The 16,628-nt window shown below is 50.6% G+C and overlaps 1 protein-coding gene across 2 annotated transcripts in view; it reads right to left on the bottom strand.

Moving 5' to 3' along the window:
- STXBP1 (syntaxin binding protein 1) overlaps positions 1-16,628 on the bottom strand; it is a 68,317-nt gene that overhangs the window by 7,140 nt on the left and 44,549 nt on the right. The window contains exons 10-19 of one of the 2 annotated variants that reach the window (XR_009694639.1): positions 15,868-15,975; positions 14,544-14,604; positions 13,159-13,224; positions 11,864-11,944; positions 9,852-9,990; positions 8,878-8,987; positions 7,415-7,516; positions 5,846-5,931; positions 3,874-4,160; positions 3,061-3,173 (exon numbers count right to left, since the gene is read on the bottom strand). Coding sequence is in view for 1 of the 2 variants with exons in the window: in XM_061154602.1 (XP_061010585.1) it covers positions 3,019-3,173; positions 5,846-5,931; positions 7,415-7,516; positions 8,878-8,987; positions 9,852-9,990; positions 11,864-11,944; positions 13,159-13,224; positions 14,544-14,604; positions 15,868-15,975 (908 nt within the window). In the remaining variant the exon portion in view is untranslated. Of the gene's footprint in view, positions 1-3,018; positions 3,174-3,873; positions 4,161-5,845; positions 5,932-7,414; positions 7,517-8,877; positions 8,988-9,851; positions 9,991-11,863; positions 11,945-13,158; positions 13,225-14,543; positions 14,605-15,867; positions 15,976-16,628 lie in introns of those variants that run through there. The other variant, XM_061154602.1, reaches the window with a different exon arrangement.

Here is a 16,628-nt window from a genome sequence, read left to right on the forward strand (position 1 = left end):
ATTCTTTTTAAAATAAACAAGCACACTTCTGACATTACCCAGCCAGGGTTCTGATGTCCATTCCCCAGAGAATGGAGGGAGGGCTTGCCAGAGAGTGGGGCAGGGCTGCCTGGTTTGAGCCTCCAACTGAATGATGGCATCACAGACGGTCAGCCCAAGGGGCTCTGCGATCCAGCCTCCCTGTGTTCTGTGTGCTGTAGCCCAGTGGAAACAACCTCCCCCACTCACACAGGTGCTTGTGGCCAAGCTGGGGCTAGAGCCCTGGTCTGTCTGCTACTCACTCACAGGTAGCTCACAGGGCCACATCTCAGCCTGGGGGTGGGGTTGGGGAAGGGGACATTTCCAGAGTCCATGGTCAATGGAATAGAGTGCATACACACAAGATGTGGCCTCATCACAGAGTGTGTAGTGAAGCTAGAAATGACTCATGCTGCAGTGAGGTCTTTGGGGCCAGTCTGCTGTCTGAACAGGTCGGGGAGGTTCCCAGCATGATGGAAGAGTGAAAAAGAGAGAGCAAGGAACTCTTGCTCTCTCAAGGGCAAGAATAAAACCTGGATAACCTACCAAACCCACAACAGGTTCCCAGGTAACTGAGATAAAGGCATGACCTCGTGGGAGAGGAGACACTCTTCAAAACAGCTCACAGTTTTGAGAACAGATTTCTACCCAAAGGGTCTCAATCTGACTAGGAGACTCCAGCTGGAGAGAGGGGTATGCTTCTCAACTCTTGGAAGGATCCACAGGAGAATTAAAAGTAATTACTGAAAGAGCAAATGACTAATAAGTGCTGCTTTCCTTAGACGAACAGGAGACACCAGATCTTTCCACTGGTGGCTGGAGTTCACCATGAACCAGGTGGCTTACGACCCCATCACCCCTTAGAAATTGTTCCTTGGGATAAGTGCCTGTCCTGGGCAAAATGTGTTGACACATTTAACTACCAAGGACTGGGGGTCTATTCTGATGCCCTGTGCCAAGCCTTCCTCATCATCAGGAATTCACTCCACGGCCAGCAGGCTTAGGTGCCCTGCCTGCAGCACCCCTCCGCGTCCAGCCCCCTCTGGAGGGCTGTGCATAGCGGCTGTGATCATTTAAAGCTCAGGGGGCTGCAGCTGTCTCAGCAGCAGGTGACCTGTGGCATGAGCGAGCTGGCAAGCCAGAGCCCAGCGGAGCTCGGGCAGGGTTGGTGAAGGGCAGCGTCAGGACACATTTTCAATCGGTGTGAAGAACTGCAAGCATTTTCTCGTTAAAAGAAAATCAAATAAATAATAAACTGAAAAGGGAAAAAAATAAAAGGAAAAGAAAAAGAGTGACGGAATAAATCAAAGAAAACCCTTCAGAGTGGAAGAGTTTCTTTTCTGTAATAAGCTGCTTTTACTTTGTTTCTTTGGCTCTCACTCCATTGTTGGAGCCTGATCCTCAAAAGATACCCTAGAGGACTCCCGGAAGTCGGGGTGTCTCAGGTCCATGAGAAATTTGGTGGGAGTGAGAATATGAGTAGAACCTGCGGGAGAACAGAGGCCGGCTGACTGCTTGAACACAGTACGTTACAGGAGCATGCCAACTTAGGCCTACGTTTATGCAGCCAATGAGGTGCGAGAGAGCGAGCCGCATGCGCACACGCGAGGTGCACACGCGGCGCACGCGCACACGGGCCGCGAGGACGGCGGGCGGGCATGCATGCACAGAGCGGGCGGGGCCGCATAGCGGGCGTCGGCGGTCTGCACCAGGCCTCTCCACCCATCTGCACGGGCGACCGTGTTTCCCCGGGTCTCCACCTCCCGACAGGAACCCTCAGGTCAGGCCAGCGTGGAAGAGGGGGTTACAACGAAGCCTGGCTGGGACGGCGTCGGCCCAGGAGAGCTGTGTTTGAGCAGAGAGAATTAGCCAACACGCTCATGCAACACGTATGCAAGCCAAGAACACAGAGAGCACCACCATGGGGGGCCTATGTAACCAAAAAAGGAGAAAACCCAGGAGAAATAGTGGCCAGAGAGGCTTCTGGGAGTAGGGAGGGGCGGGGGTGGAGATGTGCGATCTCCCCGCTGAATGGTGGGATCTGGAAGTTGTGAAGACAGTGCCAGGTCCATCTTGATATATCTAGGAAGGACCACGTGGACTGGTTCCCCCCAAAGTGGAGGCATAAAAGTGACACCTCTTACTGAGCAAAGGGGCAAGGGCAGGGCCCAGCCAGGAGAGGAGGTGCTGGTCACCTCTGGTCAGTCAATGTCAAGAGGCACCCTGGGCAGAGGCAACTCCAGTTTGTTAAGGCACAAGAAAGAAGAAGGCATCTGGAGAAAGCAAAGATTTTTCTCAACGTTTCCTCTTCTGGGTGGAGAAACTGGGGAGGCTCGTATAGACATGAAAAGGAGGAAAATCTCCTGCTGCCTTAAGTCAGAGCTTAGGAGCTGCTTCCTTTCTTCTGGAAAACCAGCAGGGATATGATAGACCCTGAAGTGGTAGGAACTGGCTGGGGCAGCCCTCAGCAGAGCTCAGAAGCCAGGCTGATACGTTTTGAGCAGTATCTGCTTGCACGCCTGGTCTGTGTATCTCTAACTGACAGGTACAGGGGCCAGTACTCATTGACCTGTTCACTGAGCATCTTCCGGATGTGAGGCTCCTCGAGGCCAGGAAACTGACGTGCCCCTCCACCCCAGGCCCAGTTTGGGCTGTAAGTGGGTGCCCTTAACCCAGTTTTGGTGGGTGAGGAAATCGCAGCGTGGAGAGGGTGGCACTTTTGAGGGGACCCGAGCGGCAGTGACAGAGCAGGAACGCTGAGTCTGTCGGGGCCTGGGACCAGGCACTTCCCACACATGGGGCTGCCGCTCATCAGGAAGCACAGAGCAGAGCTGAGGAAGGGCCCCCTTCACTCCTCCTTGGCTGCCGTCCACGGACGTGTCTAGAGGCCAAGTGTTGGGGGGGAGCGGAGAACTGGAGATAGGATGAAACACCAAAGCGTGGAATGGAGTCACAGTGCACTGAAGCAGCCCTTCCCTCGAGAAAACACGCCCCACTCACCTATGAGCACTTCCCACTTGCCGTTGGCTTGGGTCACCTCGTAAGCACAGCGCATCTCGTTCAGGCTCACGCCCCCCAGAATGAAGATAATAAGGCGTGGACCACTGCGGTACTCCCCAGGGGCCTTGTTCTTATGCCAGTGCCCATAGCGGGCGCTGGGAGGGGAGGGAGGGAGGGGGAGGGGGAGAGAAGGATGTTAATCATGTGTATCTGCATATACAGCATTTATACTTCACTATTCCATGACGTAATTCCCCTAGTGGCTCAGATTCCAGTAAAGAATCAGCCTGCAATGCAGGAGACCCGGGTTTGATCTCTGGGTTGGGAAGATCCTCTGGAGAAGGGCATGGCTACCCACTCCAGTATTCTTGCATGGAGAATTCCATGGACAAAGGAGCCTGGCAGGCTACAGTCCACAGGGTCGCAAAGAGTTGGACGCGACTGAGCAACTAATGCTTTCATTCCATGACATAGGACTCATTCTATATACCAGTGACTAAAAACAGAGCAGATGCTTAGCAACTGCTGTCTGAACTGGACTGCAGTGCAAAATTATCGAGTGCTTTGGCTGCTGGGAGAAGAATCCCTCACGAGTGCCTGTGGTGTGACCCTGTCATTCTCTTAGAAACATGCAGGCAACAGACAGGTTCAGGTTGGCTTTAAAGCCAGACGCTCAGCAGCTCCACCCACTGGATGATGGTCCTGGTGTCTCTCCCGAGTTGTAGAGCTCTGGGACACTCTGCTGGAAGGAGCAGTGGCCACAGAGTCCCGGGCCTGTCTGCAGGTGGCACATTGATTCACCAGGTAGATGTACACGCAGGCCTCACGGGGCCACCCCAGCACTGAGGAGCTAACCTGAGTGAGATCCCAAGAGCTTGTGGCTTAACTGAAGTGGTGGGTCGAGGAGAGTGCAGGGAGGAGGGTCTGCCTCGCACTGTGTGGAGGTGCTGTAGGGACAGGCACAGGGAAGGGCCATCTTGCACCACCCGGGTGTCACCGGGGAAGGCTTCCTGGAGGAGGTGGTGCCGAGCTGCCTCCTGAAAGACGGGCATCTCAGCAGCAGGACAGTTCCCCAGTGCCTCCTCCTCTGCCCTGGCTTTCAATGGGCCTTCACCTTGTCCTCGTAAACAGTGAGAAATGGGCTGCTTCCAGGTTAAGAAAAATGAGGAAAACAAAAATCAAAAGCATGGACTGCTTTCTGCTCACATCTCCGCTGGACAGTGGAACCGTCACCCTTCTTCCTGAGTTATAACAGCATTGAAGTCACTTTTCAAATCTTGAAGGCCCTGGGGGCCTGTCTGGACCAGCCCTGAGGATCACAGTCATTTTTTTTTTTTTGCCTGTGAGATCATTTGTCTGCCGTCATCAGCAGTCTGCCTGTGATACCATGTGGGATTTTGTATTCCACTCCAGTGTTGGAAATAAACATTTGTCCTCCACTGGCATCGGGGCAGGGGGATGTGCCATGCAGGCCTGAGAGTGATGACAGAGGTGGGTGGAGAGAGAAGACGGGCGGGCAGGGAAAGTATGCGTGGAGGGACGGAGGTGCGTGTTCTAGAAAGTCTGACCCGGGAACCTGGGCCACACAGAAGAGGGCAGCAGAGAGTCGAGGTGACCTGTGTTTATAGTGTGAGAGTCCCAGGGACTGGCCCGTGGACACATGGCCCACAGAGCAGGCAAGACCTCTGGATGAAGACAGCAAGGAGGTGAGTGAGAGGAGGAATTTTCAAAAACATACACATGAGGCATCATAGGCAGCCAAGAAAACACAGAGGGTTGGAGGACCGGGAGACGGAAGCATGGACTGCTTTCTGCTCACATCTCCAACCTGATAAATGTCTGAGCATCAGCAGGTGCACGGACAGGACGTGGGGGTGAGGGCTGTAATTTTTCCATTATTTTCTGTAACACCTTTATGGACAGGTAATTCATGTATCATACAATTCACTTGTTTAAATTGTAGAGTTCTCTGGTGTTCAATATAGTCACAGAATTGTGAACCATCACCACAATCAATTTTAGACCATTTTTAGACCATTTCATCACCCCCTGCAAAGAAATCCTGTACCTAGTAGCAGTAACCCCTGTCTCCCAACCCTCACCCCTGTTCCCAGCAACCACTTATCTACTTCTCTCTTGAGACTTGCCCATTCTAGACATCTCATAGAAACAGAATGATAGAATATGTGGGCTTTAGTGATTGGCTTCTTTCATTTTGTATTTTCAAGGTTCATCCATGTTGTAGCATGGATCAGTATTTCATTCCTATCTTTGGCTGAATGATACCCCATTGTTTGAATGTACCATATGTTGTTTATCCATTCATCAGATGATGGACATCTGGGTCATTCCCACTTTTGAGCTATTATGAATAATACTGCTAGGAAGGTTGGTGTACTGTCATTTTGAATGGGGTGGTTAGGGAAGATGGGAGAAAGTAACAATTGATTAAGGACCTGGAGGAGATAGCAGCCATGCGGATGTATCTGGGGACAGATCATTTCAGGCAGGGGGGAAAAGCAAATGCAGAGGTTCCTGAGGCAGAATTGAGCCTGGCGTGTTCCGGGGAGGGCGAGGAGGCTGATGTGGCTGAAGTGGAGGAGGAATAAGAGGAGTAAGGAGTGAGTCAAGATGGAACAGGAAGCCACGAGGTGGAGGGCCTCCCAGACTACTGCAAGGGCTTTGCCTACACCCTGGCTGTGACGAGAAGCTGCGGGAGGGTTCCCGCAGATCACGCGGCATCACGGCAGGACTACCGTGTAGCTGCCGTCCAGCCGGACACGGTCCTGCTTGCCCCTCCTGCCCTCACTCAGGGGTTCTCACTCACCTGACAGCGGTGGTGCTGAAGGAGGCAGAGGAGCGGGTGGAGATGTACGGGTAGTGCTTGGTATCAAGTTTGTCTTCAATAGTGTCCTGGAAAGAAGAGAGATGGCTTTGAAAAGGGCTGATGGAACCAAGGTAAGACGATTCCAAGGACAAGTCAATTAGCCAAAATCATGGCCAGCTTTGCAAGAACTGGAGCGCCTCTGCCTGCTGGGGGCTGACTCCTGCCCTGCTCGGGGAGCAGATGCCCTGGGACCAGCAGATACAAGGAGATGAGTTTATAGGTCTGCTCTTGAAGAGAAGTTATTTTTTTTAAACCCTGCATTAAATTTTCTAGCTTTTTCAGTTTACGCTTTTTTCCCCTTTATATTCCATGTGAGGATATAAATGTCCCATCCTGTCCAGTAGGCTCCTGACCCTTGCATCTGTCTAGTAGCCACTATGCACAGGTTTCCAAGGGTCTATTGTCTGGTGGGTGGATTCGGCTCCCCACCTTCTGCTGCTGAGAAGTCTACACTTCTATCAGCTACTGTGTGAAGCCCACACACGTCTCTTTGGGGGACTGGGCGGGGAGAGGAAAAAGGAGCAGAGAACAAAGGAGGGAATGAGACAGAGGAGTTGATCTACTCTGCCAGGCAAAAAGATGTTACTGGTTTCTAGATGTCTCATGTTCACCCATCCTTTTCGTTTGTGGGATTTAAAAATAGGAAGCTGACGCACTCTATATATTTAAAATATAGCTATTTTAGCGTACAATTCAGTGGGAACACCTGGACTGCTATGAATTCACAGAGGGATCCTGGGCAAGTCTCTTCATTCTCTGGACCTCAGTCCTGTCCAAGGGCAGCAGCTGGACAGACCATCTCCAGGTCCCACCCCAGAGCTCCCGTGGGGCAGGATTCTACAGTTTCCTTGACCTTGAACTATAAGATGGAGGGGAGGGAGGGACACCTGGGCTACCTTCCATTCACAGATACGAAACACCTGGTATGTACAAGGCACAGTGCCAGAGGACGTGGCGGGAGAGGGCGCAGGGCCAAGGTCTGAAACGATGCCCAACACAGCGAGCAGCAGACAAACATACAGAGAGCAGCTGACACGGCTGCAGGAGGCCGGGAGGCCTCTGCGGTGCTGGGCGCTCAGTGTGCGGGGACAGGGAGGCCGGACGGGGACTTTGCAGAGAGGCAGGACTCAGGAGGAGGAGAGCGAGAACATGCAGGCAGGGGATGAATCTGAACAGAAAGGTGCTTGTCAGGGTCTCTGGCTGATGTGACGGGAGCCGCAGGGGCGCCTAGGGTCACTTTCTGAATGCCCTCCCTGCTGCTGTGCCCTCAGGATGGAGCTCGCTACCCATATGACCTTCAGGCACTGAGATACCATCGAGGGGGCCCTACGTTGGGGCTGAATCACGTGGGTCTGGGGAATCCACGTCTGGCTGTCTCCTGGGGCCGCTCTGCACAAACCCTCCGAGGTCCAGATGCAAAGCCCCGGGTGTCACTGCCACCTGAGGGCAGGTGAGGCTGAAGCCCCTGGGCCCTGCAGGCCTCGCACCCTTGTCCCAGCCCGCGCTGACCTCCATGATGTCTTTGATGATCGGGGTCCATCGTGAGAGCTGGTAGGTCTGCTCGCTGATACGCTCCTTCCGCTCCGGCTTGCTCCTGCGACGCAGGGTGGACTGAAGGCAAACACATGAGAGGTGGCTCTGAGTCAGCACCTGGGCCCCCACAGCCCTGCTTGTCCCAGGGCTCCCTGTGGAGAATCAGCCTCGGAAAAAGAGTAACATGTGAAGAGGTTTTCCTGGAAAAGCCCAGACTATGCCTGTGGGCTCCAGCCCAAGAATCTGGAGCAAACTTGGTTTTTTAAAGCCTTAAAAAATGGCCAATGTGGGTCAAACATATAAGTGCCATTTTTTTACAAAGGCAAGAAGTTAAAAAGTTTGTTTTCAATTACTGGAGAAGACTCTTGAGAGTCCCTTGGACAGCAAGGAGGTCAAACCAATCAATCTTAAAGAAAATCAACCCTGAAAACTCATTGGAAAGACTGATGCTGAAGCTGATGCTCTAATACTTCAGCCATCTGATATGAAGAGCTGACTCACTGAAAAAGACCCTGATGCTGGGACAGACTGAAGGCAGGAGGAAAAGAGGGTGACAGAGGATGAGATGGTTGGATGGCATCACTGACTCAATGGACATGAGTTTGGGCAAACTCAGGGAGATGGTGAAGGATAGAGAGACCTGGTGTGCTGCAGTCCATGGGGTGGAAAAGAGTCAGACATGACTTGGCCACTGAACAACAACAGAAGAAAATCCTGCTCTGGTGAGACCTGTCCTTTGATTTTGCTTCAGCAGCACAGGGTGCACTGAGAGGATCATCTCCATTCTCGTTTGGTCCCTTTCTGAACAAAGGTCTGAAACACCAAATGACCCCCAGTCACAGGTCTCTGGTCTGCTGGCTCCGGAACAAAGCTTTTGACTCTAATAATAAGATTCCAGAAGAAGCCAACCTACAACTCGGTTTTATCAGCACTGACACCCTGCAGGAAATAGGGTTCCTACAAGCGAGGTTCCTGGTGAGGGAGCCCCTCCCTCCTCAGCCTCTTCTAGAGCTCACTGCCGGTTGGGCCCCCACACCTGCCCTGACTGGGTCCCGAGTCATCGCCAGAGCAGCAGACTCAAAGGTCTCAAGAAGGCCTGACAGAAACCTCACCGAAGATGCTGAGTCTGAGTGTCCCCACGGCTGAGCCAGGCTGACTCAAGACACACAGGATGGAGCTGGTGTGTCTTGGGCTGGTTCATGGGCACAGCTTAGCTTCGAGACCATGTGGTGCCTCTTTGATGTGCCCGCCTGGGTTCCTGGCACTACATCTTGATTCTATGTATACCTCTATGTATACCTGCCTTCCTCTGATTTTATGTTTTCTCTTTCTCGATGCTGAGTGTGTGTATCATAAGCTGTGTTAAGGAAGTCAGGGGAGAAGAGATGAGAGCCGCTGCCTCCCCTGGGCCTCCCTTCCAACAGAAGGCTGGCGCTCACATCCGTGACGATGGGCACCCCGAGGTGTGCCATGTTCGTGATGATCTCGCTGTCCTCCGGCGGGATCTGGGCATGCTGGATCAGCTTGTTCAGGTTTTCCTCAGTGATGCCTGTGAGAACAAAACCCCGATCACCACACCAGCCAATGTGCATCACACACTCAGAAGCACAGCCAAGTGCCTGGGGTCAGGGATGGTGCCCCCTCTCCTCCTCAGCATCAGTGGAACTAATCCGCTCATTGTATCGACTTTACTGTAAGACAAGGCAGGGCCAGGACTCTAGTTCCACTCTAGCCACTCTGTCCTGGGCTATGACCATCAGCAACTGCCCCTCCTGATCTGTCTTTCCATCCGTCTCCTGCTTCTCAGCCGTCCCCACCATTTCCGGCCTGCATCACAGTCAGCTTGGACAAGAGAGTCTCTGTGTCCATCTTTTTGCACAGTGAACACTTATAGGCAACTATATGTGGGTAAAGATCAGTTATTTACAGGCATAGATTGGGGCCTTCCCTGGTGGTCCAGTGGCTAAGACTTCAGGCTCCCAATGCAGGGGGCCTGGGTTTGATCCCTGGTTGGTAAACTAAAGATCCTGCATCCCACAGCAAGACCCAATGCAGCCAAATAAAAAAAAAATAAATAAAGGCACAGATTTCAAATGTGGGGTAAGTTAAAAGTCTCTGGCAGAAATGCTCTAATAAAGTGGCTGTAAAGCCGATAGACTCTCCCTGCTGTCCTCACCCAGTCCTTTTCTCGTTATCCCGTCCCTCTGACTAACTCTAGAATCACTAGGGGATACACAGCCTCTAGCTGCAGTTGATCTGCCTACATTTCTCCAGCTGTAAAGAGTCCCTTGGACCTTTCCTATTTCCTTGTCTTTTCAACTGTTTTTCACTTTGTTCCCTCTCTCTCTCTCCTAGCTGCCTCGTTTTCCCCAAGAAAGGGCCTGTCTCCTCTGTCATTTTCCACTGTTCCTACCATTCTTCAAAAAGATGTAGAGAAGGATGATGCGGATTTTGTCGTAAGTGCTGACATTCGCATCCAGCAGAATGGGGACGATGGCTCTCATGGGGTCCTTGATCTTCTCCCCTTCAGCATCCGTGCCCATGGCCAGGTCCTGCAGAAAACACACTGTATTGGCCCCAGTCTGTTCTGGCAACAGTCTGGATAGACGATAACTATTAGAAAACGGGCTGTCTGTGAATGTCTGGGATGTGTGGCTCTGTTGGGGAAGGTCAGCGACAGGTGCGTGAGCTCCCCCACATGCTGCAGTTTATCAGCATGGGTCTCCATGGCATCAGTAAGAGCCGAGGAAAGCCCCAGGTTTCACTTTCCAAAACCAGAGGCTACACAGATTTGCGACGTTGCTGAAAGGCAGGCTGTTCCCTCCATGTGAATGCCAGTGAGCTCGAGCCAACTCCTCAGGGAAAGCCTCAATCTTGGTAGGTTCCCAGGAGGGACACAGCCCTGCAGAGGGCTTGGGGCTTCAGGGGATGAAAAGCATCAGTATTGTAAGGTGCCTCTGCCTGGCTAGACTCCTCCTGCTCTGCTCTCCCTGGCACAGAAGGGGGAGTGTTTAACTGTTCTACGTTTTTAAAAACCTCTGTTTTTAATCTTCCAACACTTTTAGGGGGAGGAGAAAAAACATGGGGTCCCAAACCTGTACATCTCACTGAGGGAGATGAAGGAAAGGGGAACTGACAACAGAACTGAAGATAAAGAGTGAAGTAAGCATAGTCTCTGCCACACCCCCACCCGCCCCCATCGCCCATGACTCGGGCAAGAGGCAGATCCGTTCTCAACAGGCCCGAGAAAGCAGCACATAGGTCTCTGCATATCAAGAACCATCTGGTCTTGTTCTACAACTTTCTCTGTAGCTCTTACAGAAGCTGCCGGAAGGTTGCCTTTTTTCTCTCAAAATCCCAGGAGTCCATAACAAGTATGATCTCCAGTTGGGGGATCTCTGCCCAGCCTGGATCAGAGGAAGGCGGACACCCCCCGCCTCCACAACCTTCTCTGAGGCCCCTTCAGCCCTCAGTGAAGCCTCAACAGACATCTGCTCAGAAGGACTGACCCTAATACTCCCTCAAAGTCAAATTGAATGTGATTAGTTCAACAAATACCCCTGGGCACTTCTGAAAAAATGTAGACTTCCCAGGGTGAATCTCAACTGCATTTGTACCGGTCTAGGGATAACCTGTCTTCTGGAGAGTCATGTTCTGATGGTGAGGACGCCTTGTGTTTGCAGAGTTCCCTGTGAAACTGATGGATTTCAGCAGGACTACTGAGAGAGTCCATGAATCATGGCTCGTCTTAGAAACCTAAGCCCAGCTTGTCACATCGAACCAGGGGATTTAGATCTTAGCCTCACACTGAGAATGTGAGTTGTTTTTTCTGTGAAAAGAGACCTTCGGCTGAGGTTTTGCCTCAAGGAATCCCCCCTTCCCTTAGACGCAGACCCTAGATGAGAATTATCATCACACACGAGGAATGCAGTGCCAGGATTAGTGATTCCACACGACACTCCTGGAAAACGTGGCAGCTTCGTTATATCCCTTTGCAGATGAAAAGAAAAACAAGCACATCAAATGAATCAGTGACAGGGACAGAACTCTGATCACAACTGTGATCAGGGAGGCCGGGGGCGGATTTCTGTTCTTTGGCTGCACAGAAGGAAAGGACACTCCAGAGTCAACATCCAGCCAGCTCTGTCAGTGCAGGGTTCAGTGCATCACACAAGTCTCTTCTGCTATTCCAGGGAGCATCTGCAAAGTCAGACATGCAAACCCCAAACGGCACAGCATTCCGGACCACTCTAGTCCCTACCATTGAGAGAGGAACTGCGTTGGCTCCAAAGAGTTGAGACAACATGATCTGTCAGGCTTTCCCATTTTTATTTCCTATGATTCTGCAGGATGTTCAAGGTAAGATGTTAACATTCATCTGGGCAAGTAAACAGGCCTGGCAGAAAGAGAAGGAAAGGGCCCTACCTGTTCCACCCGGCAGAGTTTATCCACAGTGCCTTGGTAATGCTTCATGCAGTCCTCAGCGAGGTGCAGGTGGGTTGAATACTAGGACAAAATAGAGAGTGTGTGGTCAGGGAATCTCTCGCTGACTCACACAGCATTTGCTGAGTAACTGCTAAGTATGAACACGGTGCTAGGTGCCTAGGAGTCCCCAGCATCATAAAGGAGATGAAATACGCGTTCAAGTAGAGAACTGTGTGCCGGGCAGAGGGACAGAGACACTTTCTACAAGAGTTAAGAGGAAGGAGAAATCCTTTAAGGGGGCAGGGTGGTGTGACAGTTTCACGTGTCCACAAATCCTTTGACACTTCTCCCTCCAGCAGGTGGCGCTCAATACCCCTCTCCTTAGGGCTGGGTTTAGTTGGGCTTCCCTGGTGGCTCAGAGGTTAGTGTCTGCCTGGAATGTGGGAGACCCCGGTTCGATCCCTGAGTTGGGAAGATGCCCTGGAGAAGAAATGGCAACCCACTCCAGTACTCTTGCCTAGAGAATCCCATGAAGGGAGGAGCCTGGTAGACTACAGTCCATGGGGTCGCAAAGAGTCGGATACGACTGAGCGACTTCACTTTCTTTTCACTTTCAGGCAGTGAGTGTCTAACAAGAGCACTGTGTGACTCCCAGATCACCGTGACCTTCTCTGAGCTCAATCTTGCAGGCCCATGGGGTAAAGAATTGGAAGGATACAGAGAGAAAAAGATGAAGAGGAAGTCTTAGGAAATAAACTATCTATCCCCAGCTTTCATTTTTTTTTTCCTAATAAAAACTGAAGATGGGGGCTTCCCTGGTGGCTCAGTGGTCAAGAATCCGCCTGCCAATGTAGGAGACTCAGGTTCACTCCATGGTCCAGGAAGATTCCACATGCCGTGGAGCAACTAAGCCTGTGAGTCACAACTACCGAGCCCGCATGATGCAACTACTGAAGCCCACACACCCTAGAGCCCGTCCTCTGCAACAAGAGAAGTCACCACAGTAAGTCCACACACTGCAACTAGAGAGTGTCCAGTGCTCGCTGCAACTAGAGAAAAGCAGCACAGCAACGAAGACCCAGCACAGCCAAAAATAAATTAATTAAATTTTTAAAAATTGCAGATGACTAAAAACCTGTGGATTTCCATCAATCCGTGAGTGTCTTGGGGCTTTGAGGTGTCTTTGCAGCTGTCTATATTCACGATCAAATGGATCATTTTGGATCATCATACCTCGCTCTCGGGCCGCAAAGAGTCCGGTGTGACTGAGCGACTGAACGGCAACAACAACATACCTTGCTGAGCTCTTTCTGGTACTGGGGCATCTTCTTCAGCATCTGGGACAGGTCCCGCATGGTGGTCTGTGGGGAGAGGGAAGCACATGGTCTCACTCCGATGGCCCTGAGCTAAGGGGGTGGGCTGGCCGTGGGCCCAGGACAGGACAGCGGCTAGCACCGGACTCCTGAGCACATGTTCTGTAACCCCCCGCCAACACATCTGTTAAACACAAGATCATGTGTGTTTAGATTTCCATGTCTGTGGCTCAAAAAATTACTGACCCAAATACTGTGACTGTCTTATAGGTGGGGAACTGACCTCAAAGTCTAGCAATTATGTTTTATTTATTGGACCATAAAGTAACTGAGGACACAGTTCTTGCCAGGAAAGATCAATTTTTCATCTATACACTGCTTTTCTGCATACTCGGCTCAAGCAGTCATGGCATCAATTCACATTTCATCTTGGCAGAAAGGCCAGAGTTGCGCAGACAGGTAGGAAGCAGTGAGGTGAGAGAAGGCTGGAATCTCACCCTGGCAGGTAGAAGGGGTCTGCTGACTTTCTAACTGGGTGACTGACCTAATCCCATTCATGTACTCAGTGAAAAATTATTGAATGACTACTACATACCAGGCCCTTTTAGGTCCTAGAGATACAAGGACAAAAACAAGCAGAAAAGAATTTTTGCTTTCAAGGAGCTAACACAGCAGAGGAGTCATTCTAACTGAGTGGATCAGCACTTCTGGAGGGACTCACAAGTGTGGGGGCACAGCAGGGGCGCCTCCCGTTGTCAGAGAAGACGATGCCTGAGCCAAGGACAGGGACTGTATAGGCAAGACTGGGGAAGGAACTCAGGCATGGCCTCAGCCATGGTGAGTGGCAAGGAGGAGGGAAGCAGAGATGAGAGTCTGTAGGGCCCAATGACCTGGGTGCTGTTAAGGCATGTCCACGGTGGGACTTGATTCTACTGGGATCGGGAAATCACTAAATGATCCTAGGCCAGGGAGCAACACAGTTAGAGTGGCGTTTCTAAGAGGAACAAACACCTCTGATAATCAGCCGGGAGAAGGAGAGGCCCAGGTGAATTGGGATATGAATTCTATTGCTACCATGAGCTAAAAAAGGTTTTATCAAGTTCTTCTGGCTTAACGTGTATTGTGATCCAAAGTAGTAAATGTGAATCCTCAGAGTAACAAAAAGAAGCTCTTTATAAATATTAAAAGATGGGGGTTCCGGGTCTCAATCTTGAATACAAAAATAAGACAAAATGTTAAGAGATGAAGAGAGGACCAGGAACCCCTCCGAGCTCCCAACTCACCAGCCCTATACTGAGGTGTCCTCCTCACCCCTAGAGGAAGCAGGGATGAACCCAAAGGACACTGGAGAATGGACATGGGTTTACCTTCTCACCAGTATTCATTCTCTTGCTGGAAGAAAAATCCTTCAGAGAACGGGTGACTTCCCTGGAAGAGAGGAGGAGGCAGCTAAGCTTCAACACGGCACCAAGAGACTCTCTATCAAGGGTCCCCAACCTCCGGGATCTAATGCCTGATGATCTGAGCTGGAGCTGATGTAGTAATAATAGAAATAAAGTGCATGGTAAATGTAATGCACTTGAATCATCCCGAAACCATCTCCTGACCCTGTTGTCCGTGGAAAAATTGTCTTCCACAAAACTGGTCTCTGATGCCAAAACGGTTGGGGACCACTGCCTATAGAGTCATGCAACATCCTTCCTTTAGGAGTATGTGGTGACTTTTCCTGCCCTAAGGTATAGATTTAAAGTGATTTTCTAAGAGGAGAGAGATATGCCATTTTCCTAATACTCTAAACCAGGGGTCTCCAGAGTTGGGTGTACAAGACAATTTGTGAACAGAAAAGAAAATGTTAGGACATCTATCTATATAATTTTACTTCATCCTTTTCAAATTTATGTTTTTGTATATGCTATCAAATATACACATGAGTACGATAAAGCATATATTGAATGCATAAATAAATTAAGATAACTGGAAATGTGAAGTAACATTTTTCTAAAGTTGAATGATCCCCCAAGGTTTGGAGAATACTTTTCTAAACAACTATCCTAGGCTATAGTATTTTCTCACTGTTCCTTGTGAATTTCCTGTGGATATTATCAACTCAATGTAGCAGAATGTGTCCTTCTGCAAAAGCAAACTTGTTATCTACAGTTTAACAGCCTATTAAAAACTTTCCAGAGTTAGAAACATTTTGAAACATTTTCAGAGCAAGGTATTCCCTTTGATATAGAGATTAGTACATGCATTGACTCTTGCTGAGAAAAGTTTAGGTATGACAACAGGGAGGAAGGGGACATACCAGCTATATATTTAAAAACAAAAACCCTGAACTGTATGTAGTAGATCTTTCAATGGGACAAACTGGCTTCAAGTGTTTAGTGTTTTATAAAGCATCTTGAAATGAGAAAAGCTACAAAAGCTTTCTAAAAGCCCTAAAAGTAACCCTAACACGGAAAGGGTATTCTAACTTCATGAGATTGTTAGAGCCTGAGCCCAGATATCAGAAGGGATTCACCATCACTGGTTAGAAGGTAGGTGACTTAACAGAAGCAAGGGACTCCTGCCTGCACTGGTGAGCTCTGCCCAAGGTGCCCAGAGAAGGCGCACTGGCACCCAGCACCCGTGATCCCCCGTGTCGGTGGGGCGGGCCCTGGGGCCCGGGGCAGGCGCAGGGCAGGCTCTTACTGGGACACCTCCGCGATGTGCTTGTGGCGCAGCGCTATCCAGAGGTCGTCGTCCTCGTCCAGGAGCACCTCCTTCACCCGCGCCTCCCCGATGCCGCTCGTCTCGTACCTGGACAGGAGACGGGAGACGTCCCACACAATGCACCCAATCCCCTGGTTTATGACAGACTGACATGCACACGAATGACTGCACAGCAAGCGCTCCGGCCATCCGAGGTGTCACTGTCTGTGTCAGGCCTGCCGCGTCTAACGAGGCTGATGGTTTCTTGTCTTTTTTTTTTTTTTTTTTTGCCACGCCACACATCTTGTGGGATCTTAGTTCCCCAACCAGGGTTGAACCCAGGCCCTCATCAGTGAGAGGTATGGAGTCCTAACCACTGGACCACCAGGAATTCCCAAGGCTAACAATTTCTAGGGCAGGAAGAGACCTAAAGGTCTGATCCACGTCAACCGACTTGAAGTTCTGCTTTAAAACCCTCAGGGTCAGTTGATATGCGCTCCACTGGAGCCACCTGGCTCAGTGTGAAGTCAGGTCATACATGGCTTTGGAGGTACTCGTAAAGGAAAGGTGAGGATCACACTTGTTCCTCCCTGGGAAAGGCCTGGGACACCATCCTTAATGTGTGGGACTGAAATAGCTTTTGGCAGCTGCCTGCAACAGGCCCTCAGCAAACTTTCACAAGTGCAACCATGAACATCTAAGGGAAATAAAGAATTATAGGTACCAAAGGGGGAAAACTGAGATTCAGTCATATTTTTAGA

Source organism: Dama dama, chromosome 11, assembly GCF_033118175.1.
Source record: "Dama dama isolate Ldn47 chromosome 11, ASM3311817v1, whole genome shotgun sequence".
Taxonomy (NCBI): Eukaryota; Metazoa; Chordata; class Mammalia; order Artiodactyla; family Cervidae; genus Dama; species Dama dama.